General features: G+C 39.0%; 1 protein-coding gene across 1 annotated transcript in view; it reads left to right on the top strand.

Annotated features, from left to right (window-relative positions):
* The window catches only part of LOC128656856 (embryonic protein UVS.2), a 169,084-nt gene that overhangs the window by 95,778 nt on the left and 48,691 nt on the right, over positions 1 to 24,615 (top strand). The window contains exon 11 of the mRNA XM_053711022.1: positions 17,946 to 18,061. Coding sequence (XP_053566997.1) covers positions 17,946 to 18,061 — 116 coding nt within the window. The remainder of the gene's footprint in view (positions 1 to 17,945; positions 18,062 to 24,615) is intronic.

Here is a 24,615-nt window from a genome sequence, read left to right as displayed (position 1 = left end):
GTGTGACACAGAAGGAACTCTTTATATTAGTGTCTGTATATAAGGTACTGGGGAGGGGCTGTGTGTGAGGCACATAGGAAACCTCTACATTGTGTTACATTTTTACTAATTAGGTTTTGGCGGGCGTTAGACCTCTCTATAGTACAGTATACTACAGTATGGGGGGTAGTTATAAACGTGTCTATTTTACCTGCCTTCGCTGGCCCAATACGCCCGCCTAAGCTCGCCTCACATCGCCGCCGTGGACCTGCAAAAATTTGCCTAAGTTATCAAAAAAGCTGTCAAAAAGCCGTGCACCAAGTACGGGGTGATGAGCAGCGGACTGTGAGAGTTATCACTCATCCGATCTCGCTGCTCTTCGGCTTTTTTACAGCTTTCTTGCTAGCCTGTCACTAAGCACCCACACTAACTACACTGTTCTACCCCCTATACCGGCGCCCCCGGAGCCCCCCGCAACTAAATAAAGTTACTAACCCCTAAACCGCCACTCCAAGACCCCGCCGCAACTCTTATAAATGTATTAACTCTTATAAATGTATTAACCCCTAAACCGCCGCTCCTGGACACCGCTGCCACCTACATTATACCTAGTAACCCCTATCCTGCCCCCCCATACCGTTGCCCTCTATAATAAAGTTATTAACCCCTATCCTGCTGATCCCGCACGTCGCCGCAACTAAATAAATAGTTTAACCCCTAAACCGCCGATCCCTGACCCCGCCGCAACCTATATTAAATTTATTAACCCCTATCCTGCCCCCCTACACCGTCGCCACCTATAATAAATTTATTAACCCCTATCCTGCCCCCCACTACACCGCCGCCACTGTAATAAAATTATTAACCCCTAAACCTAAGTCTAACACTAACCCTAACACCCCCCTAACTTAAATATTAATTAAATAAATCTAAATAATATTTCTATTATGAACTAAATTAAGCCTATTTAAAACTAAATACTTACCTTTAAAATAAACCCTAATATAGCTACAATATAAATAATAATTATATTGTAGCTATCTTAGGATTTATTTTTATTTTGCAGACAAATTTCAATTTATTTTAACTAGGTACAATAGCTATTAAATAGTTATTAACTATTTAATAGCTTACCTAGCTAAAATAAAGAGAAATTAACATGTAAAATAAAAAGTAACCTAAGTTACAATTACACCTAACACTACACTATACTCAAATAAATTATTCCTATTTAAAACTAAATACTTACCTGTAAAATAAACCCTAAGATAGCTACAATGTAATTAATAATTACATTGTATCTATCTTAGGATTTATATTTATTTTACAGGTAACTTTGTATTTATTTTAGCTAGTTAGAATAGTTATTAAATATTTATTAACTATTTAATAACTACCTAGCTAAAAGAAATACAAAATTACCTGTAAAATAAATCCTAACCTAAGTTACAATTAAACCTAACACTACACTATCATTAAATTAATTAAATAAATTAACTACAAATAACTACAATTAAATACAATTACATAAACTAACTAAATTACAAAAAATAAAAAAAGCTAAGTTACAAAAAATAAAAAAATATTACAACAATTTTAAGCTACTTACACCTAATCTAAGCCCCCTAATAAAATAACAAACCCCCCAAAATAAAAAAATGCCCTACCCTATTCTAAATTAAAAAAGTTCAAAGCTCTTTTACCTTATCAGGCCTTTTGTGGGGGCATGCCCCAAAGAATTCAGCTCTTTTGCCTGTAAAACAAAAATACAACCCCCCCCAACATTAAAACCCACTACCCACATACCCCTAATCTAACCCAAACCCCCCTTAAAATAACCTAACACTAATCCCCTGAAGATCATCCTACCTTGAGTCGTCTTCACTCAGCCGAGCAGCGATGGAACCGAAGAGGAGATCCGGTGCAGCAGAAGTTATCCTCCAAGCGGCGCTGAAGAAATCTTCCATCCGATGAAGTGATCCTCCAGTCGGCGCTGAAGAAGTCTTCCATCCGGGCGATGTCATCTTCCAAGAGGCGCTGAAGAAGTCTTCTATCCGGGCGATGTCATCTTCCAAGCGGGGTCTTCAATCTTCATCCCGCCGACGTGGAACATCCTTCTTTACCGACGGACTACCGACGAATGAAGGCTCCTTTAAGGGACGTCATCCAAGATGGCGTCCCTTCAATTCCGATTGGCTGATAGGATTCTATCAGCCAATCGGAATTAAGGTAGAAAAAATCTGATTGGCTGATTGAATCAGCCAATCAGATTCAAGTTCAATCCAATTGGCTGATCCAATCAGCCAATCAGATTGAGCTCGCATTCTATTGGCTGTTCCAATCAGGGGTTTGTTATTTTATTAGGGGGCTTAGATTAGGTGTAAGTAGATTAAAATTGTTGTAATATTTTTTAAATGTTTGTAACTTATTTTTTTTATTTTTTTGTACTTTAGTTAGTTTATGTAATTGTATTTAATTGTAGTTATTTGTAGTTAATTTATTTAATTATTTTAATGATAGTGTAGTGTTAGGTTTATTTGTAATTTAGGTTAGGATTTATTTTACAGGTAATTTTGTATTTCTTTTAGCTAGGTAGTTATTAAATAGTTAATAACTATTTAATAACTATTCTAACTAGCTAAAATAAATACAAAGTTACCTGTAAAATAAATATAAATCCTAAGATAGATACAATGTAATTATTAATTACATTGTAGCAATCTTAGGGTTTATTTTACAGGTAAGTATTTAGTTTTAAATAGGAATAATTTATTTAAGTATAGTGTAGTGTTAGGTGTAATTGTAACTTAGGTTAGTTTTTATTTTACAGGTTAATTTCTCTTTATTTTAGCTAGGTAAGCTAGTAAATAGTTAATAACTATTTAATAGCTATTGTACCTAGTTAAAATAAATTGAAATTTGTCTGTAAAATAAAAATAAATCCTAAGATAGCTACAATATAATTATTATTTATATTGTAGCTATATTAGGGTTTATTTTAAAGGTAAGTATTTAGTTTTAAATAGGATTAATTTAGTTTATAATAGAAATATTATTTAGATTTATTTAATTAATATTTAAGTTAGGGGGGTGTTAGGGTTAGTGTTAGACTTAGGTTTAGGGGTTAATAATTTTATTACAGTGGCGGCGGTGTAGTGGGGGGCAGGATAGGGGTTAATAAATTTATTATAGGTGGCGACGGTGTAGGGGGGGCAGGATAGGGGTTAATAAATTTAATATAGGTTGCGGCAGGGTCCGGGAGCGGCGGTTAGGGGTTAAACTATTTATTTAGTTGCGGCGAGGTGCGGGATCGGCAGGATAGGGGTTAATAACTTTATTATAGAGGGCGGCGGTATAGGGGGGGCAGGATAGGGGTTACTAAGTATAATGTAGGTGGCAGTGGGCTCCGGGAGCGGCGGTTTAGGGGTTAATACATTTATTATAGTTGCGGCGGGGTCAGGGAGCGGCGGTTTAGGGGTTAATATGTATAGAGTAGCTTGCGGTGGGCTCCGGGAGCGGCGGTTTAGGTGTTAATACATATATTATAGTTGCGGTGGGCTCCGGGAGCGGCGGTTTAGGGGTTAACATGTTTATTATAGCTTGCAGTGGGCTCCGGGAGCGGCGGTTTAGGGGGTAATACATTTATTTAGTTGCGGCGGTGTAGGGGGGACAGATTAGTGGTGTTTAGACTCGGGGTACATGTTAGGGTGTTAGGTGCAGACATCTCCCATAGGAATCAATGAGATGTCTGGCAGCAGCGAACTTGTACTTTCGCTATGGTCAGACTCCCATTGATTCCTATGGGATCCGCCACCTCCAGGGTGGCGGTTTGAAAACCAGGTACGCTGGGCCGTAAAAGTGCCGAGCGTACCTGCTAGTTTTTTGATAACTAGCAAAAGTAGTCAGATTGTGCCGCACTTGTGTGCAGAACATCTGGAGTGACGTAAGAATCGATCTGTGTCGGACTGTGTCCGGCGGATTGAAGTTTATGTCACAAAATTCTACTTTTGCCGGTCTCTAGCCTTTGATAACTAAGGCGAATCAGCCTCACCACAAATACGCTGCAGAATTCCAGCATATTTGAGGTTGACGGCTTGATAACTAGGCCCCTATATATCTACATGAGATGCTATAGGAGGGGAGCAGCAATGTTCTACTGGGAGCTAGATGAGCATGTTGGGTGAGCCAATTACAAGAGGCATATATGTGCATCCACCAATCTTCAGCTAAATCCCAGTAGTCCATTGCTGCTCCTGAACCTACCCAGGTATGCTTTTTAACAAATGATAGGAAGTGAATTAAGCAACTTAGATAATATTAGTAAATTGTAATGAATGTGTTTACAATTGTATGTTTAATTTGATTCATTGAAGGGACAGTAAAGTCATAATTAGACATTCATGATTTAGACAGAGCATAACATTTTAAATAACTTTCCAATTTACTTCTATTATTTAATTTGCTTCCTTCTCTTGTTATCCATTGCTGAAAGGTCTAGGTAAGCTCAGGAGCAGCAAAGAACCTAGGTTCTAGCTGCTGATTGGTGGCTGCATATATATACACTGATTGTCATTGGCTCACCCATATGTTCAGTTAGAAACCAGTAGTGCATTGCTGCTCCTTCAACAAATGATACCAAGAGAATTAAGCAAATTTGATAATAGAAGTAAACTGGAAAGTTGTTTAAAATTGTTTGTTCTGGAAGGTAGATGGAGTTCCGGAGGAGGAGTTCAGGTGTGTGGTCACGAGTTGCACCTGCTCTGCATTACCTCCCTTCCAAGCTTGTCTGGCGAGATACCTGTGCCTAAAACCCCAGACCGTGGTTTGCTTGGATAGCTGAATAGATTGCTACTGGGACTTCTATAGGTGCTATAACATCGCACCTGAGCTGTTTGCTACTACCTTGGGAAGGATTCATTCCTTTATTGGTGTAAATAAAAACTGCTGAAACCTGAAATGGGGACCTGAGATAAAGTACACCGCATACTCTTTCCCCTGCTGGGCAATCACAAGGAAAAGATCTCCCTACCTGGTGGGGGCTCCTGCTTGGACATTTCATCCAACCGGCGGGGAAGGTTTGTCAGTGAAGAGGGACGCGGTGCCCCGCTGTTCAGAACTGCCGCCTGCCCCAGGAGGGGCTTCCTGACGCTGAATTCGTGCGGGGCGTGACACGATACGCTACCTGTTGAAAATCTCTATACCTGTGGTGTGGAGGTTGGAGTCAGAGCTCTCTGCTGCAAAGCTGGTTCGGTGTGCACGGCCAAGATCCTCAGAGTCACAGTGCTTCACACAGCTACAGTGTTTAACAACCCTACCCCCCCTCCCACCGGTGCTGCGCGAGGGGTGAGGTATGAGAGTGCTTGTTGGGCTGCTCCTGGAGTAGCGGTGTGGAGTTCTTTTTACCAAGTGTATATGCCTCAGTGACAACTATCAACGGGGCTAGCTTCTCCGGACTCCCCCCTCCCACCGATGCTGCGAGAGAGGGGTAGTCACGGAGAGACGCTGTCTGGATTTCCACTTCACACCTGTCAATAAGGACTGGTAAAGTACCGCTGGCTAGACTGATTTTTCTCCCCTTCATCTCTGCCCTAAAGGTCTTTTCTTGGTTTGCTGTGGAGTAATAACTTTCTTCCCGTCTTTAGTTACCTGAACAGTGACCCCTTCCCCGGTCAGTTACTCCCTGTGTAAGGGTAGTTAAACAAAGCTTGTAACTAGGGGTAAAAAAGGAAAGAGACGAAGGACAGGATACCTGGACTTTAATCAGTTAGCGGAAAAAGTGTCAGGCTGAAGTATTCTATTAGAAGTTGTGTATGCAGGGGTTCAATTTTGACTCTTTTTTTGATTTTTTGATTATTTGACTTTTTTTGCGTCCTCTGCCTTAAAGTGCCATAAAAAGCATTCAGGTTCCTGCCTAACAACTATGGAGATCTCTGTTGATTAGGACCTAGGAATGTTTATAAAAATATGTTTGTAACTGTCTGGTTTAAGCTCTAGTATTATCAGACATTCTAGGCAATCATAGTACTTTCTATATTATAAACGGGGACTGGTATTACAGTAGGACTGTTTCTTTTTTCTGTTAGAGGCTTTGGATAGTTAACATGATATGTTAGTGTTTAGGTAAAAGGTTTTTGTAAGGAGCCTTCTCTATATACACTATAATACTCAGAGTTCCTTAGATTACACTCATTTGGTCACAGATTTACTCTGAACAACCCTATTATATAACTGCTGAACCACTGAGCATCTGCACTAATTTATCTTTATGGTTTATATTAAAGGGGAGATTGCTCAAAGCACTGAGACACAGCATGGATAATTAAGTAAGGGAGGAAGGGCTAGGATCTACAAAAATAACTGACTTTGTAATTCTGTTAACCATAGCCCACTCTTCACAAGGGTACGTTTTTGCAGGTTAATCACAAGAAATGTTATTTTAGACTTTCTGTATTATAGAAGATTGTGAATATAACTGTGTAAACTGATTATACTATAACTCCTTGAGAGCTGGGAAACTCCTAAAGAGGGACAGAAGGGGGAAGGAAGAAAAAGAAAAAAAAAATAGTATCCAAAACTAAACTCATCTGAAAGAGGGGTACTGTTTAAATTAATTAAAGGTTTAGGGTGCCCTCAGACTAGCCACCTGGATCACTGAGGTTTATTCTAGCTAAGGGTCAGCGTGTACCACCTGGTTGATTATAGACAGATAAAGCGGGCTCTTCTTACTTATCTATTTATTTATTTGTTTGTTTTTTCTGTTTCTTTTCGTTCCCCCCTTTTTTTTTTTTTTTTGTTTCTCCTTTTTGCTCAGGAGACAGGGATTCCTAACTGAATTCACTTAATTAACACTTTGTCTCCCTTCACATCCTCCTTTTTTCTCTTTTTTTCTTTTTTTGAACTTCTTTTCCCTCACCTCAATCACTGAACACATCACTTAGCACACTCACTTTCCCCCCCCCCCTCACCCCCCCCGGGGTTCCCCCTTTTTTTTTTTTTTTTCCCCTTTTTTTCTCTCCCCTTTCCTTTTCCCACATTAGTCACTAATTATTCAATCAACCCACTGATTACCCACATTTTTTCGTACTCCTTTCCTCCCCCCCCCCTTTCCTTTCTTTTTCCCCTTTTTTTTTTTTTTTTTTTTTTTTTTTTCCTTCTTCTCTTCTCCCCCCCCCCCTCTCTCTCCTCACCTTTTCCTCACACGAGTTATTAATTAATCACTATTTTCTTCACTTTAGTACACAGCACATGGATAAGTTTCTTAATAGTCACGGCAAATCCCTGTCTCCAAGTATGACAAATAAACAGAAAGATAGGAGAGCTAAAAATATAACTGATACCCCTATAGATGCACACTCAGCTGAGCCACTAAATACCCAAGCTTTAGTAGATAGTATCTCCGAGGCCCTAGCCCCAAAATTCGAGACCTTGAGATTGGAGATCAAACAAGACATTATGTCCCTCACCCAAGAACTCAAACAATTCTCAAACAGGGTGCAAGAAGTCGAACAGAGAGTCTCGGATCTAGAAGATCTTAGCACAATACATAGTTCCAAGCTGGACACTGCCGACTCTAAGTTGGGGAAAATTCAGTCTAAACTAGAGGAGTTAGAAAACCGTTCCAGAAGGAACAACTTCAGAATCATAGGGGTCCCAGAAGGGAAGCAATATGAAGATCTGAATAAGTTTGTCTCTGAGACATTAGTACAGTTACTTAAAATTCCACAAACATACCCTAAAATTGTTATTGAAAGAATACATAGATTAGGCAGATCTCCCCTGGACAGTACAGGGAAGGCTAGACCTAGACCAGTTATAGTTAAAGTTTTAAATTTTCAGGACAAAACTACTATTTTTGAATATTATCGTAAAAACCAGCCTGTTGTCATGGGGAGTTCAAATATTCTCCTGTTTCAGGATTTTTCCACGGAAACAGCAATAAAGAGAAGGGAGCTCTCGCCAATTTGCACTAAGCTCATTAATTTAGGTATTCGAGCTACCTTAATCTATCCTGCCAGACTCAAAGTCTGGATCAAGGATGAATTTTATTTTGCTGAATCCCCCAAAGATGCAAGGGAACTCTTAGCCAAACTTAATCTCCCTGCTTAGTTGAATGGTTCCCAAACATGGTAGAGTATGGGTTATGGGGCAATCTCGTGTCCCTCCCCTCCCTCCCCTCTCCCCCCCCCCTTTTTTTTTTCTTTTTTTTTTTTTTTTTTTTTTTTTTTTCCTTTTTCTTCTCTCTTTCTTTTTTTCTTTCTCTTCTTCCTCCTCTCTCTCCATCCCCCCTCCCACTCCACTGATTTTGGTAGGCTCAAATTTCAAATATGCAAGAGCTAGATAGTATTAAATTTGCTTCGTGGAATATTGGAGGCCTGACATCCCCCATTAAAAGAAAAGCAATATTAAATCAGCTAAGAAAGATAAACACCGATATTGCATTCCTTCAGGAAACACACTTGAAAATTGAGGAAGTTTTGAAATTAAAATCATCATGGGTGAGGGAGGTATATGCATCTCCAAGTGTAGATAGAAAAAGAGGGGTGGCTATTTTACTTGGAAAAAAGATTATGGTAAATGGTCTGCAAGTTTTAAGTGTTAAAATAGATCCCGAAGGACGTTTTATTATGCTGAAAATCAGAGTGGCAAAAATAACATACACACTGTGTAATATTTATGCTCCCAATGTGATAGATTCAATATTCTGGGATTCCTTACAAACCAAAATAATGTTTTTTCAGGAAGGATACCTGATTTGTGGGGGAGATTTCAATATGACCCCACAATATCCCTTAGATAGGCTGAGAGCTGATTCGAAACAGATGAAAAACAAAAAAGATAAATTGGAAACTAAGATTATTAAAAATATCATTCAGAATTTGGCTGTAAAAGACATATGGAGATTACAAAACCCTGATGTTAGAGACTTCACGTGCCTTTCTAAGGCGCACAAGTCACTCTCCAGAATTGACTTATTTCTTATCGATGATAGGTTGCTTAAATTGAAAGTTAAGGCAGAAATTCTACCGATATCTCTTTCGGACCATGGTCCTATTTCTCTCCAAATTCAACAAGTTGAGGTGAGGACTAGACAATCGCGTTTTTACTTCCCAACCTACTTATCAAAAGATTTAAAATTTAAAAATTGGCTCAAACTTAAATTTGAAGAATACGCAGAACATAATTCTGAGTATCTAGACCGCCCGGTGGTATTTTGGGAGGCGGCGAAGGCAGTCTTAAGAGGGGAAATAATATCATTTAGCTCCAATATAGTCAAAAAACTTAAAGCTAGAGAGAAAGAAATGCTTAGGTCATTGTCTAACTCGTACAATCATTATTTGTTAGCAAAAACACAGGTAAATTGGTTAAGATACACAAGAGCTAAGAAAGAGAGAGATACTTACCTTATCCATCAAACAACTCAAAAAGATATAAAAACACAAGCTAAGTTCTATAGATTTGGCAACAAATCAGGGAAACTTTTAACTAAGTTAGTTAAAGGAGCGAAAGGCTCGACGACGATTGAATCAATTCAGAGTGAGGGGGAAACACTTACTACGACCGAAGAGATCTTGATGAACTTTACAAAATATTACCAAGACATTTATACATTAAGAAAATCAGATAAGAGTCAATCTGATCAATTTTGGAGTAATATGATTCTTCCAACTATTACAATAGAAGATAGGGAAAATTTAAATACCCCTATTCGTGAATCTGAAATTGAGAGAGCTATTCTTAAACTTGCATTGGATAAGACACCGGGTCCAGATGCGTTACCAAACGAATTCTATAAAATTCTCTCCCCAGTGATAGTACCGAGCCTTTGCAAAATGTATAATGCCATCTATACTGACGGGGTTCAAATTCCACCCTCCTTTTCGGCTTCAAATACAACCTTAATACCTAAGCAGGGGAAAGATCCTAGTCTGAAAGGTTCTTACAGACCTATAGCTCTCTTGAACACAGATTATAAAATCTTAACCTCTGTGTTAGCAGATAGGCTACAACCTTTATTAAACTCTATTATTCATACTGATCAAGCAGGATTTCTCGCCAACCGCAACTCATCTGCAAAGATAAGAGAGATTCTGTTACTTGTGGATTATTTTTCACAGGGGCGGGAGGAGGAAGAGGACACCCCTGACATGGCAGTTATTTCAATAGATGCTGAAAAAGCATTTGATTCTATACATTATGATCATATAATGCACTCTCTGTCCAAATTTGGTTTTGAAGGTAAATTTTCTCAATTTATAAGGAATCTCTATAATAAACCTCATACAAGGTTGTTAGTTAATAGTATACTCTCCCCAGAAATCACGCTGGAGAGGGGAACACGCCAGGGATGTCCTCTCTCTCCCCTGCTTTTTGATCTCTCAATAGAACCTCTGGCAATTGCAGTTAGACACCAGTTAGAAGGCATAAAAATTCGAAGAAAGGAGCTTAAAATTGCCTTATATGCCGATGATATTCTCTTATATTTATCTGATATAAAAAAAAACCTCCCAATACTATTATCCATTATCAGTCAATTTGGATCCTTTTCAGGATACAAAATAAATAACTCAAAATCGGAATTTCTCTGGTTAAGGAAGAAAAATGACGTGTCCTTAAACATACCTTTTAAAACAGTCTCTGACTCATTTAAATACTTGGGCGTCTTAGTACCTTCAAACATAGAAAATCTCTATGATTTTAATATTCCCCCAATACTTCTAGACATCAAGCAGAAATTGAAAAATTGGCAAAACCTCCCCCTATCTATTTCAGGTCGGGTAGCCCTATTTAAAATGGTTTTATTGCCAAAATTGCTGTACATTCTACAAAATGTTCCAATTATACTCAAGGGGAAGGATATTCGGACACTGAATACTCTGTTGAGAAACTTTATTTGGCAAGGCAAGGTCCCAAGAATTGCTCTCTCTAAGATACAGCTACCTCGAAGTTATGGGGGCTTGGCACTCCCAGATCTGCGTCTTTATAACTATGCTTTCTTAGCACGCATAGTAGCAGATTGGTTCCTGTCTAAGGATTATGTTACAAATAACGAACTAGAAAATAGTATTTGTTACCCATTTCTACCAACGGCTTTGACGCATTGTAAATTAAAATCAATACCTCAAGAGCTGAAAGGGTTTAAAACTATATATAATCCTATACAGAGCTGGTGGAAAATGGGTAAACTCATGGACCTGGACTGCAGAGTGTCAAAGTTCCTTTCATTTGTAGGTAACCCTCAATTTTTAGCAGGTATACACTCAGCAGTGTTCCTAAGATGGCACAGTTTAGGCTTGGGTAGGGTTATTCAATTCATTGATAAGGAGAACCAGTGTGTGAAAACTTTTGAATCATTAAAACAAGAATTCAATCTGCTTAATAAAGAATTATTTGCGTACCTACAGGCTAGACATTTTGTAGAAGAGTTACGGAAGGAAGTAAAGAGACCATGGTCTTGGGGGAATCTTGAGGGGTGGTTGAACATAGTGGAAAAGGGACACTTGTCTATCACTCCATGTTACCAGTTACTTATCTCCCTTAAGGGCCGATTGAATTTGGAGAAACTTTCAACAGAGTGGAACACCTTAGCTCATGATGGAAACATTAATCCACAGCTTGTGCAGGGCTCGTTTACTAGAATAGCACAAACCACACTATCTGCTACCTGGAGGGAGTCTCATGTGAAACTCCTTTATAGGGCATACTTTACCCCAGAAAAAGGTCTCAGATGCGGAAATTTAGATTTTAATAAATGTCCAAAATGTTCGAAACCCGCAGCTGACCTTGTTCATATGATATGGAACTGTCCTAGAGTAAGTCAATTCTGGATGAAACTAGAATATTGGTTGAAGAACTCCCTTAAGATCTCTCCATTAGAATTCTCTTTGACTTATAATGTGTTCTTAAGGAAAGACATGGGGAAGCTACACCCACAACATAAACTAATCAATATGACAATAATTGCAGCTAGATATTTAATATTTAAAAGATGGAAAACTAATGTAACTCCAACTATCATGGAAGTGAAAAACTGTTTAAAAAAACAGTGTATACTAGAACAGAGGGACACGGACATGAATAACGAAGGAGATATTAGAAAGTTTTTTCTAAAATGGTCGCTATTTATTAAGACCCTTTCTGTAACTGAGACTGACTATATGATTTTTCCATTTAGAAATTCGGAACTGGTATTACTCGGAGTATGGTAAAAATGTATCCCAACTTATACGATTCCCAACACTGGGGTGGGGGATGGGGGAGGGAGAGAGAGCAGAGGTTAATCTTACCCTTTTAATTCTTTGATCCCCTTTTTTTTTTTTTTTTTTTTTTTTTTCTCTTTTCTTTCTTTCTTCTTTTTTTTTCTCTGTTTGGAGGAGGGGGGCCGCGGGGGGAGGGTGGGTCGGTTAATACAAACGATGTTATGATCAGAGGCGATTATAAATAGAGGTGATCCTTAAAATACATCAATACAAGGAGTCAAACTAAAGATAGGTCAAATTCAGACCCAACTTATAGAGTATTTTTTTTTTTTTTTTATTTAGCTACAATGGATTGAAAGTCGTAGTCTATGGATTATGTGTAAACTTTATTCATATTTGTTCTTTGAATGTTGTATTAAGGTAATTACCTTTATCGTGGTTTTTTGTTGTACCTCTGAGTGTGATATCAATAAAAATTATTTTGGGGAAAAAAAAAAAAAAAAAAAAAAAAATTGTTTGTTCTGCCTAAATCATTCAAGAAATTGTTTGGATTTCATTTTCCTTTAAAGTTTAATTTTGACTTTATTCTCCCTTTAAAATTGATTTCTCTAAACCTGCCCTGGTTTCAGTGGAGATAGCTTTATCTTTATTTAGTGTAGACGCCTACTTATAGGCTCATGCATCTCTTATTTAAAGGAAATATACAAATGAATGATTTTACCTCTTTAGCTGCCAGTGATTTTACCCCCTTGTCTGCCCCTCATTACTTTCTGCTCCATACTGTAGTGCATATAGGCATGGAGATTATTTTTATTTTCTCGTCATATTTACAATATTTAGTTCTTATTAAAAATATTTAAGAATAAAATTGTCTCTTTATATGGCAATTAAAAACACAGTGGGGGAGGGGCATATGAGGTGGGAGGGGCACAGGAGATGGGGGCAAAAGGGTGGAGGAGGGGCAGAGGAGGTAGGTAGGTAGGTGGAGCAAAGAGGGGGTGTGGGGAACTGCCACACTTTTGCCCGGGGGCCCTGGTTGGTCTCAGTCCGCCCCTTTTGATAATAGAAGTAAATTAGAAAGCTGTTTAAAATCGCATGGTCTATCTGAATCATGTAAAAAAAAATGTGGGTTTATGAATGGCATTAAACTGCTAATTACAACTACAGTAGCATATTATGTTATTTTACCCCTCAATAGTATTGGTTAGCGAAGTTCTGCATCTTTACACTGTGCCGTCTTGTACACAGAAACGGTGTCTAGGGTTGCCAACTTTTTTGAAAGCAAATAAAAGAGACTAAGGAAATCAACAAATTATACAGTAATTGCTGAAACCCCCCCCACAGTATTTTACAATTTGATACAGTTTGGTACAACAAAATTCTTCATATGAATCATCTTCATTCACACATTTTAGATTAACCCCTTAAAGGGACAGTATATGTAAAAAAATAGCCAGATTGCGCTATTGAACAAAATGTAGCACACTCCCGTTACCAGACCAGAGTAGGAGCGTGCTACATTCAGTTCAATAGCGCTTTCGGGTGCACAGTGATTAGACAGCGTGCCCGCGAACCTCTTTTGAAAAAGAAGACATGATCAGAAGAGCCTGGAGAGGAGACCAGGTAAGTGCTACTTTGAGGGCTTAAATCTATCAAATCTTTTGATTTTTAAATCTGTTGCTAAGATAATATTGATAGTGGTAAAAGAAACTAGGAAAGCGCTAAATGCTAGACCTAATGAAATGTGGAAATGCCAATTATAGGCACTATGAAAAGTGTTGCTATTAGAACACTATAGAAGACACTATTGTGAATAAAAAATAAATAATACATAATAAACTAAAATAAAGACACTATGTGAAAAGGAGATACATTTTATTGTATATATCCTATATATAGGCTAGTACATATGACAAATCTATGACTAATGACTAATGTGATGTGTACAATATATTTCAGTAAAATACAAAAAATGCAAGTTGGTGCACCAAACTTATTGAAAGGAGCTCTCTTTCTCTGGATAGCCAAAAAACTCAGTAAGTGTTAAGGCTGTGACACACTGCAAGCGATGCGGCGCGAGGCAAAGCAGCTGCTTCGCTCTGCGTCGCATCGCTTCTGAAGTTCAAATATTTCATCTCTGAGCGCTTAGCTATGCAACCTGATGCAGCAGAGTGCTCAGAGATGAAAAGCCAGGACACACTGAGCGCACACAGTTGCATGTACATGCTGCGCGCCGCTCTGCTTGCAGTGTGTCACAGCCTTTAAAGTCAGCGGGTTTACCGCACGGCACTGTTCAACCTAACAGCTGATAAGTATGTGGAGCGGACTATCCGTGTCGGGTATTTCCAGAGGACAAAGGATGACGATTAGAGGATTTATTGCAAGTTGCTGTTCACAAAAACAGCTATGTGATATAAGCCTGTGCACCTCCTGTGCTATTATCCGGGTCACTTGTAATCCAAAATCCTGGTGGTACGGTTTCCCTAATAGGATAAAGTGGATAATTGTCGGGAAATAATATAAGCGTATTATGTGTTTCAGCCGACTTTGTGCGGCTTTCTAATAGCTGTTTTTGTGAACAGCAACTTGCGGTAAATCCGCTAATCGTCATCCATTTTCCTCTGTGAACTACCGGACACAAAAAGTCTGCTGCACATACTTATCAGCAGTTAGGTTGAACAGCGCAGTGTGGTAAACTTACACACTTACTGAGTTTTTTGGCTATCCAGATAAAGAGAGCTCTTTCTACATAAACGGCTTTGTTGAAATTAACTATCACCGACTACAGTAACCAAACTACTAGACTGCTGAGTGAGTATTATTGAGGTTTTGAAGACCAGATACCGATTATTCTGTTTATTTTAATATATATCATTTTATCCTTTTATTTCAATAAGTTTGGTGCACCAACTTGCATACTTACTAGCCTTTATATAGGCTATATACAATAAAATCTATCTTCTTTTTCATTTTTTAAGTCACATAGTGTCTTTTATTTAGTTGATTGTAGACTTATTTATTATGTATGTATTTTATTTTTTTTAGTCACTAACGGCTAGATTTAGAGTTTTGTCGGTAAGGACCCGCGTAGCTAACGCCGGCTTTTTTCTGGCCGCACCATAAAAATAACTCTGGTATTGAGAGTCCACATAAAGGCTGCGTTAGGCTCCAAAAAAGGAGCGTAGAGCATATTTAACGCAGCTTCAACTCTCGATACCAGAGTTGCTTACGGACGCGGCCAGCCTCAAAAACGTGCTCGTGCACGATTCCCCCATAGGAAACAATGGGGCTGTTTGAGCTGAAATAAAACCTAACACCTGCAAAAAAGCCGCGTTCAGCTCCTAACGCAGCCCCATTGTTTGCTATGGGGAAACACTTCCTACGTCTGCACCTAACACCCTAACAGTACCCCGAGTCTAAACACCCCTAGCCTTACACTTATTAACCCCTAATCTGCCGCCACCGCTATCGCTGACCCCTGCATATTATTTTAACCCCTAATCTGCCGCTCCGTAAACCGCCGCTACTTACATTATCCTTATGTACCCCTAATCTGCTGCCCCTAACACCGCCGACCCCTATCGACCCCTATATTATATTTATTAACCCCTAATCTGCCCTCCACCTGCCTACACTTATTAACCCCTAATCTGCCGAGCGGACTACACCGCTATCATAATAAAGTTATTAACCCCTAATCCGCCTCACTAACCCTATAATAAATAGTATTAACCCCTAATCTGCCCTCCCTAACATCGCCGACACCTAACTTCAATTAACCCCTAATCTGCCGACCGGAGCTCACCGCTATTCTAATAAATGTATTAACCCCTAAAGCTAAGTCTAATCCTAAAATAGCTATAATATAATTATAATTTATATTGTAGCTATATTAGGATTTATTTTACAGGTAAGTATTTAGCTTTAAATAGGAATAATTTATTTAATAAGAGTTAATTAATTTCGTTAGATTTAAATTATATTTAAGTTAGGGGGGTGTTAGTGTTAGGGTTAGACTTAGCTTTATGGGTTAATACATTTATTAGAATAGCGGTGAGCTCCGGTCGGCAGATTGGGGGTTAATAATTGAAGTTAGGTGTCGGCGATGTTAGGGAGGGCAGATTAGGGGTTAATACTATTTATTATAGGGTTAGTGAGGCGGATTAGGGGTTAATAACTTTATTATGATAGCGGTGCGGTCCGCTCGGCAGATTAGGGGTTAATAAGTGTAGGCAGGTGGAGGCGACGTTGAGGGGGGCAGATTAGGGGTTAATAAATTTAATATAGGGGTCGGCGGTGTTAGGGGCAGCAGATTAGGGGTACATAAGGATAACGTAGGTGGCGGTCGGCAGATTAGGGGTTAAAAAAATTTAATCGAGTGGCGGCGATGTGGGGGGGGCTAGGTTTAGGGGTACATAGGTAGTTTATGGGTGTTAGCGTACTTTAGAGTACAGTAGTTAAGAGCTTTATGAACTGGCGTTAGCCCAGAAAGCTCTTAACTACTGACTTTTTTCTGCGGCTGGAGTTTTGTCGTTAGAATTCTAACGCTCACTTCAGACACGACTCTAAATACCGGAGTTAGAAAAATCCCATTGAAAAGATAGGATACGCAATTGACGTAAGGGGATCTGCGGTATGGAAAAGTCGCGGCTGAAAAGTGAGCGTTAGACCCTTTTTTGAGTGACTCCAAATACCGGAGGTAGCCTAAAACCAGCGCTAGGAGCCTCTAACGCTGGTTTTCACGGCTACCGCCAAACTCTAAATCTAGGCCACAGTGTCTTCTATAGTGTTCTAAAAGGGACATTTTTTATAGTGCTTATAATTGGCATTTCCACGTTTCATTAGGTCTAGCTTTTAGCACTTTCCTAGTTTATTTTACCTCTATCTGCCTTTTCTTATTATATATGGGGACATATGACCAGGAGTTTCAGAGAAGAATTTTCCTAAAAGTCCGGAAAAATGTCTAGCATTTTTGCTATCACTCTATTTAAACAGAAATAGAGCCTTGTTTTGTTTTTTTTTTACCTATCAAAACTATAAATATATATTTTTTGTAGACACCCCATTTTGGTATATATCATGCCACCCTTTTTTGCAGCCAAATGTGATCATATTAAAAAAATGGTTAACTTTTCATAAACTTTGGGTTTCTCAATGAAATTATTTATATACCACATATGTAGTCATAACACATATGGTTGTAAAAGCTTCTCCTCTGGGATCCCCCTTGTTCAGAAATAGCAGATGTGCATGACTTTTACATTTTTTTTTGTAACACCTCCCACCCCCCCCGTGTAAAAAAAACAGCAAATGTAATTCTGCTTTCTATTGTATGAGCTAAAACAAAGTGCAAGTTTCATCTGTAAAATGCCAACAATGTCACTTATCTATGAAAGAGCACTGCCTCTGTTACACGGTGCAACAATACACGCATACCAAAATGGCTGCGCACAGTATACAGATGCAGAGTTTTACCAACTAACTTCTGTAATGGTTTAAAATACAAGTATGGCTTAAAAAACTTCAGGTATAGGAGGAAAAGAAAAGAATGGTGATTAGTACCCATGTTACTGTATTTGTACTCAGCAATCTAATGTCATTTTAAAAGCGGATTAATTAAATAATGCAAATATTATTTACTACCCTAAATTAAAGATCTTGTAGTAAATGTTCTTTTAATGAGTTTCCAATTAGTCATTGATTTTTTAGACAATTTTAACGCAAAGATAAAAGGAAACTAAATAAACTTCCAGTATTTTTGTCATTTAGATATCTGTAGCAGTTTGCTTTCTGGTTCTACTGGAACAGTGACTTCAGCAAACTATCCATCTGCATATCTAGATAATACCAACTGCTTATGGCTCATCCGCACCCCAGCTGATAAGGTAATTTGCAGTAATGCATTTATGTAGATAATAAATATATGATGTAGGGCAAATCTAATAGCTTCTAATTATAACTAATTATAACTGCTAACAAAATATATTACACTAGTCCTAAAGCCCGTTCATATGGGCCATTTTTTGCAGTACAACGGTCCCACCCCTTATGCTCTCTCCCTCCCCCTCTCTTTTGCTCTCTCTTCCCCTCTCTTTTGCTCTCTATCCCCCTCTATTTTGAGCTCTCTCTCTCTCCCCCTCTCTTTTGAGCTCTCTCCCCCCTCTCTTTTGAGCTCTCTCCCCCCCTCTCATTTGCGCTCTCTCTCTCCCCCTCTCTTTTGTGCTCTCTCTCTCCCCCCCCTTTCTTTTGCTCTCTCTCTCTCCCCCTCTCTTTTGAGCTCTCTCTCCCCCCTCTCTTTTGAGCTCTCTCTCTCCCCCTCTCTTTTGAGCTCTCTCCCCCTCTCTTTTGTGCTCTCTCTCTCTCCCCCCTCTCTTTTGCGCTCTCTCCCCCTCTCTTTTGCGCTCTCTCTCTCCCCCTCTCTTTTGCGCTCTCTCACTCCCCCATCTCTTTTGCGCTCTCTCCCCCCATCTTTTGCTCTCTCTTACCCCCTCTCTCTCTCCCCTCTCTTTTGCGCTCTCTCTCCCCCTCTATTTTGCACTCTCTCTCTCCCCCTCTCTTTTGTGCTTTCTCTCTCCCCTCTCTTTTGCTCTCTCTCTCCCCCCCTTTTTTTGCACTCTCTCTCGCCCCTCTCTTTTGAGCTCTCTCCCCCTCTCTTTTGCACTCTCTCTCTCCTCCTCTCTTTTACGCTCTCTCCCCCCTCTCTTTTGCGCTCTCTCCCCCCTCTCTTTTGCGCTCTTCCCCCTCTCTTTTTCGCTCTCTCTCTCCCCTCTCTTCTGTGCTCTCTACCCCCCTCTCTTTTGTGCTCTCTACCCCCCTCTCTTTTGTGCTCTCTCCCCGCCTCTCTTTTGCGCTCTCTCCCCCCTCTCTTTTGTGCTCTCTCTCCCCCTCTCTTTTGCTCTCTCGCTCCCCTCTCTTTTGTGCTCTCTACCCCCCTCTCTTTTGTGCTCTCTACCCCCTCTTTTGTGCTCTCTCCCCGCCTCTCTTTTGCGCTCTCTCCCCCCTCTCTTTTGTGCTGTCTCTACCCCTCTCTTTTGCGCTCTCTCCCCCCTCTCTTTTGTGCTGTCTCTCCCCCACTCTTTTGCACTCTCTCTCTCCCCTTTTTTTGCGCTCTCTCTCCCTCTCTCTTTTGCGCTCTCTCCCCCTCTCTTTTGCACTCTCTCTCTCCTCCTCTCTTTTGCGCTCTCTCCCCACTCTCTTTTGCGCTCTCTCCCCCCTCTCTTTTGCGCTCTTCCCCCCTCTCTTTTTCGCTCTCTCTCTCCCCTCTCTTTTGTGCTCTCTACCCCCTCTCTTTTGTGCTCACTACCCCCTTCTCTTTTGTGCTCTCTCCCCGCCTCTCTTTTGCGCTGTCTCTCCCACTCTCTTTTGTGCTGTCTCTCCCACTCTCTTTTGTGCTCTCTCTCCCCCTCTCTTTTGCTCTCTCGCTCCCTCCTCCCTTTTGCTCTCTTTCTCTCTCTCCCCCACCCTCTCTCCCCCCTCTCCCCCCTCTCTCTCACCCCTCTCTATCTCTCTCCCCCCTCTCTATCTCTGCCCCCTCTCTATCTCTCTCCCCTCTCTATCGCATAGCCACGCCCCTTCATGCCCGGTCACGCTCCTTCACGGCCATTCACGCCCGGCCATGCCCCCTTCACATCGGCCGTGCCCCCCACTCATGCCCGGCCACGCCCCCTGTGCACGCCCGGTCACGCCCACTTCTGCCGCAGATCAGGTAAGGACTCAAAGGCCAGGTGTGTTTGTCCTAGTGCTGTCTCTACTGCGCATGACAGCTTTGGACAAACACACTTGGCCTTTTATATTATAGGATAAGCAGAGTATGCTGATTAGGGATGGTCGAATGTTTTGCAACAGTCAAAAAATGAAACAAATTTTAACACACTGGTTTGTTCATTTTGAATTGCAAATGTTTGTACAATTTGAAATTGTTAAATGTAATAGTATTTCTATTGCTATCTTTAAATGTAATATTCAAATGATACAATAATCGAAATAGAAAATTTTTAATTCATATATTTGTATCTATTATGTATCAATATACTAAATACCCTACCACATGATCTATTGAACGTATAAATAGTGTTTGTTAAGTCAAATGTTACATTCAAAATTGTGAATGTAGATATTCGATCTAATTGTGAACATTTAAAAATGAAAGTAAGATTAAGGGCCAGTAAACCTAGCAAATAATGTCATATAATTCTGCACATAGTGCAGAATTATATAACATTAGCTTAGCACCAGCTTTCTAAAGCAAACTGTTAGATTTTTAACAAAGAAAACAGAACGCCGCTCCTGGCTCTACTGAGCGGGTCTGTTTTCTTCTCCTAAGCGCATTGCGGGCACGCTGTCTAGTCACAGCGCACACAATCGCGCTATTAAAATCAATGTAGCTCGCTCCCGCTACTAGACCAGAGTGGGAGCGAGCTACATTGATTTTAATAGCGCAATCGGGCTGGCTGTGATTAGACAGCGTGCCCAGATGCACCTAGGAGAAGAAAAAAGACCCGCTCAGTGTCTTTGCATGATATCTATTTAACCCTTCACTTTAGAGATCTGGAGCTAAGCTAATGTTGTATAATTCTGCACTATGTGCAGAATTATATAACATTATTTGCAAGGTTTACTGGCTCTTTAAAGGGACAGTAAATCAAATTTAGAACTCAGTGTTTCAGGCAGAACATGCAATTTTAAACAACTTCCAATTCGTTATCAAATGTGCTTTATTACCTTTGTTGACACTATCTATTGTTGAAGAGTAAATCTAGGTAAGTTCATAAATGCTCAGACATGTGCATGTGCCTTCAGAACTCTATGGCAGCAGTGTTTTGCAATACTGTTTACATCAGTGTTATACATTGTTGCAGATACTGCTATCATAAAGATCTAAGGACACATGCACGCTCCTAAGCTCCTATGAGCCTACTTAGATTTAATCTTCAAAACGGGATACCAAGAGAACAAAGCAAATTTATCAACAGAAGTAAATTGGAAAGTTGTTGCATTTTCTGTCTTAATTATGAAAGTTTAATTTTGACTTTACTGCCCCTTTAAACGTAAATACTGAGGTTTTTGTTTTTTAGAAAAACACTTCATACAACTGTCTATGCTAATTGACTGCTTTTGTCTCAAAAGAAAAACACAATAAGAGTTTCCAATGATACAAATAGTTTTTTTGAAAAAAAAAGTTGGCCATTAACTCTAATAAATAGAAAAACAAATGTTTATTATAGTAAAAAATAAGTGGTCTGTTTTGTCATCATCGTATATATAGCTCAAAAGCTACAATATACTGTGATAAAAGTCTATTTTAGTCTAAAATAGATGTGCAAGAAAAAAAAAGTAGTTGACTGGTCTTACGCATTTCAGTAATCCTTTCCCACCCTTTTTAAGGCTTATCACCATAAAGCAGTGGTAAATACTTGTTTATGATATCACATACTGCAAAATATTCAGATGAATATCGGGTAATGAAGAGCGGCTGTCGACCTTGTATTTTTATGGTTACTTTATTCAAGAAGTTTGAAGAGTAACCTCTTTCCTTAAGACTTTTTTTAGGGTATCACTTTCTTCCAAATAATCTGTTCTTCTTGCTCTAATAAATTGACCTTCAGCTATACCCTGAAATACAAACCTTTGTCAAACATTCCAACACTTTCATATGTAAGCATATTCCTTCACTGATAACTTAAAGGGATGGTAAACTCTTCAATATAACTTTAAAAAAATTAAAGTTCATGCCATATTTTTTTATAAAAACCTCTTTTTTTATTTCTTCTTTTAAATACATTTTTTTATTAATTGAATATCTTATAGATAATGCTCCCCTGCCAGCCTCCCTCCTCTGTTTTTTTTTCTTCCCTTTTTTCTGCCCAATCAAAAGCTTAGTCATCTGGACCATTAAGCATATGCATTGCATTACAAGCATAGTAACCACAGCCTGTCAATGCTTGTTACTTTTCTGCATGAGTAGCACAAAATATAGGATTTATAATTTACCTCAACTTATAGATGTTCAACAACATTTCTAATTTTTGTAATTGCTCTTTTTTTTTTACATTTTACTAACAAATTTTATTACCGATTATTCTAGAATGCGTACAGCAGTCCCGCCTGCTATACACATCACTGTCATCAAACCTGTGCTTTCATGACACATGAACGCTTTATCCATTCTTTTTTTTTTACCTTCAGTAGATTGACGTGTACAGTAGTCCCGCCCGCTGTACACGTCACTAGGAAGAAACCATTCACAGTAAATGGGCAAGTTCAACTATTGGATGCTTTTAGCCACCTCTCCTCCAATCTTATTGCTCTTTCAAGAAGATTGACGTGTACAGCAGTCCCGCCCACTACACGTCACTGTTATGTGTGTAGCTTTCCCATTATAGCAGTGGAACCTTTATCATTCAATCGTGTGCGCTTTTTTTCATAACCAAAGCGCATACCTCCAATTAGCTCTTGTCTAAAATGACTTGAGCTTTTAGGACCAGCTAAACACCTGTTACTACACAGGAGCGATCAAGCTGTGCTAAAAGCAGGTGTCCACAAGCCCCTTATATTTCTATCTGGTCTGCTAAGTGAACAGATGATTAGAAAATTCTCTGTTTACTTGCAGAAAGTGTATTCTACTGAATAATCCCTAAGGAGGGATTATAGAAATATAAGGGGCTTGTAGACACCTGCTACTAGCACAGCTTGATGGCTCCTGTGTAGTAACAGGTGTTTAGCTGGTCCTAAAAGCTCAAGTCATTTTAGACAAGAGCTGATTGGAGGTATGCGCTTTGGTTATAAAAAAAATAGCACACGATTGAATGATAAAGGTTCCACTGCTATAATGGGAAAGCTATACAAATAACAGTGATGTGTAGTGGGCGGGACTGCTGTACACGTCAATCTTCTTGAAAGAGCAATAAGATTGGAGGAGAGGTGGCTAAAAGCATCCAATAGTTGAACTCGCCCATTTACTGTGAACGGTTTCTTCCTAGTGACATGTACAGCGGGCGGGACTACGGTACACATCAATCTACTGAAGGTAAAAAAAAAGACGAGAGGAAGCGTTCATGAGTTCTGAATGCACGGCTCGGATCCTAGTGACGTGTACACTACAGCGGGCGGAACTGCTGTACACATCAATCTACTGAAGGTAAAACAGATAGAAAAACAGATAGAGCGTTCATGTGTCATGAAAGCGCAGGTATGATGACAGTGATCTTTTTACTATATGAGACCCAAAAATATGAAGAGGGAAAGGGGAAATAGAAAATACTGAAAGCGCAGGTATAATGACAGTGATGTGTATAGCAGGCGGGACTGCTGTACACATAACTTTACTATTTGAGGCACAAAAGTTTTAAGAGCAATAGAGGTAATACAATTATTGGAATAGCTCTAATACTGATGAGCACAGCAGGTGGGACTGCTGTACATGATTATAAAGTGCTGAGAAACTACATTGATGGGGGGAACCAATGATGTGATTGACAGAAATTGTACAATACAAAAATAATGAATATATCATAATGTAAACAAAAATTAAAAATTAAAATATGCAAATTGTTTATAAAACATGAAATAAAATTTTTGCAAATTTCATTCATAATAAAATTTAACATCCCTTAAATTACTCAACTATAGTAATCATTATGGCTCGAATCCCAACAGAGAGGCCTCTGCACGCCAGTTGTGGCAAGTGTGCCATAGGTCTGCCATCACGGTCCTATATATATATATATATATATATATATATATATATATATATATATATATATATATATATATATATATATATATATATATATATATATATATATATGTATCTATATATATATATATATCTATATATCTATATATATATTTATATATATACTGTATATATATATATATATATATATTCATATATTTATATATATATATTTATATATATATATTCATATATTTATATAAAGATATATATATAGATACATACATATATATATATATACATATGTGCAAAAAGTCCAGCACTCACTATACCGTAATGCTTCCGGGTTGCATCCCACTCAGTTATCATATAAAAGGCTAAAGAGAGCACTCACCGTTATTTTCGTGTCAAACCGTCCTCAGACAATTCCAAATAATACAATATATATACACATACATACATATATACATAGGAATACAGGGAGTGCAGAATTATTAGGCAAATGAGTATTTTGACCACATCATCCTCTTTATGCATGTTGTCTTACTCCAAGCTGTATAGGCTCGAAAGCCTACTACCAATTAAGCATATTAGGTGATGTGCATCTCTGTAATGAGAAGGGGTGTGGTCTAATGACATCAACACCCTATATCAGGTGTGCATAATTATTAGGCAACTTCCTTTCCTTTGGCAAAATGGGTCAAAAGAAGGACTTGACAGGCTCAGAAAAGTAAAAAATAGTGACATATCTTGCAGAGGGATGCA

Source organism: Bombina bombina, chromosome 4 (assembly GCF_027579735.1).
Source record: "Bombina bombina isolate aBomBom1 chromosome 4, aBomBom1.pri, whole genome shotgun sequence".
Lineage (NCBI taxonomy): Eukaryota > Metazoa > Chordata > Amphibia > Anura > Bombinatoridae > Bombina > Bombina bombina.
The sequence above is the reverse complement of the archived record's forward strand: the minus strand, read 5'-3'. Positions and strand labels throughout refer to the sequence as shown.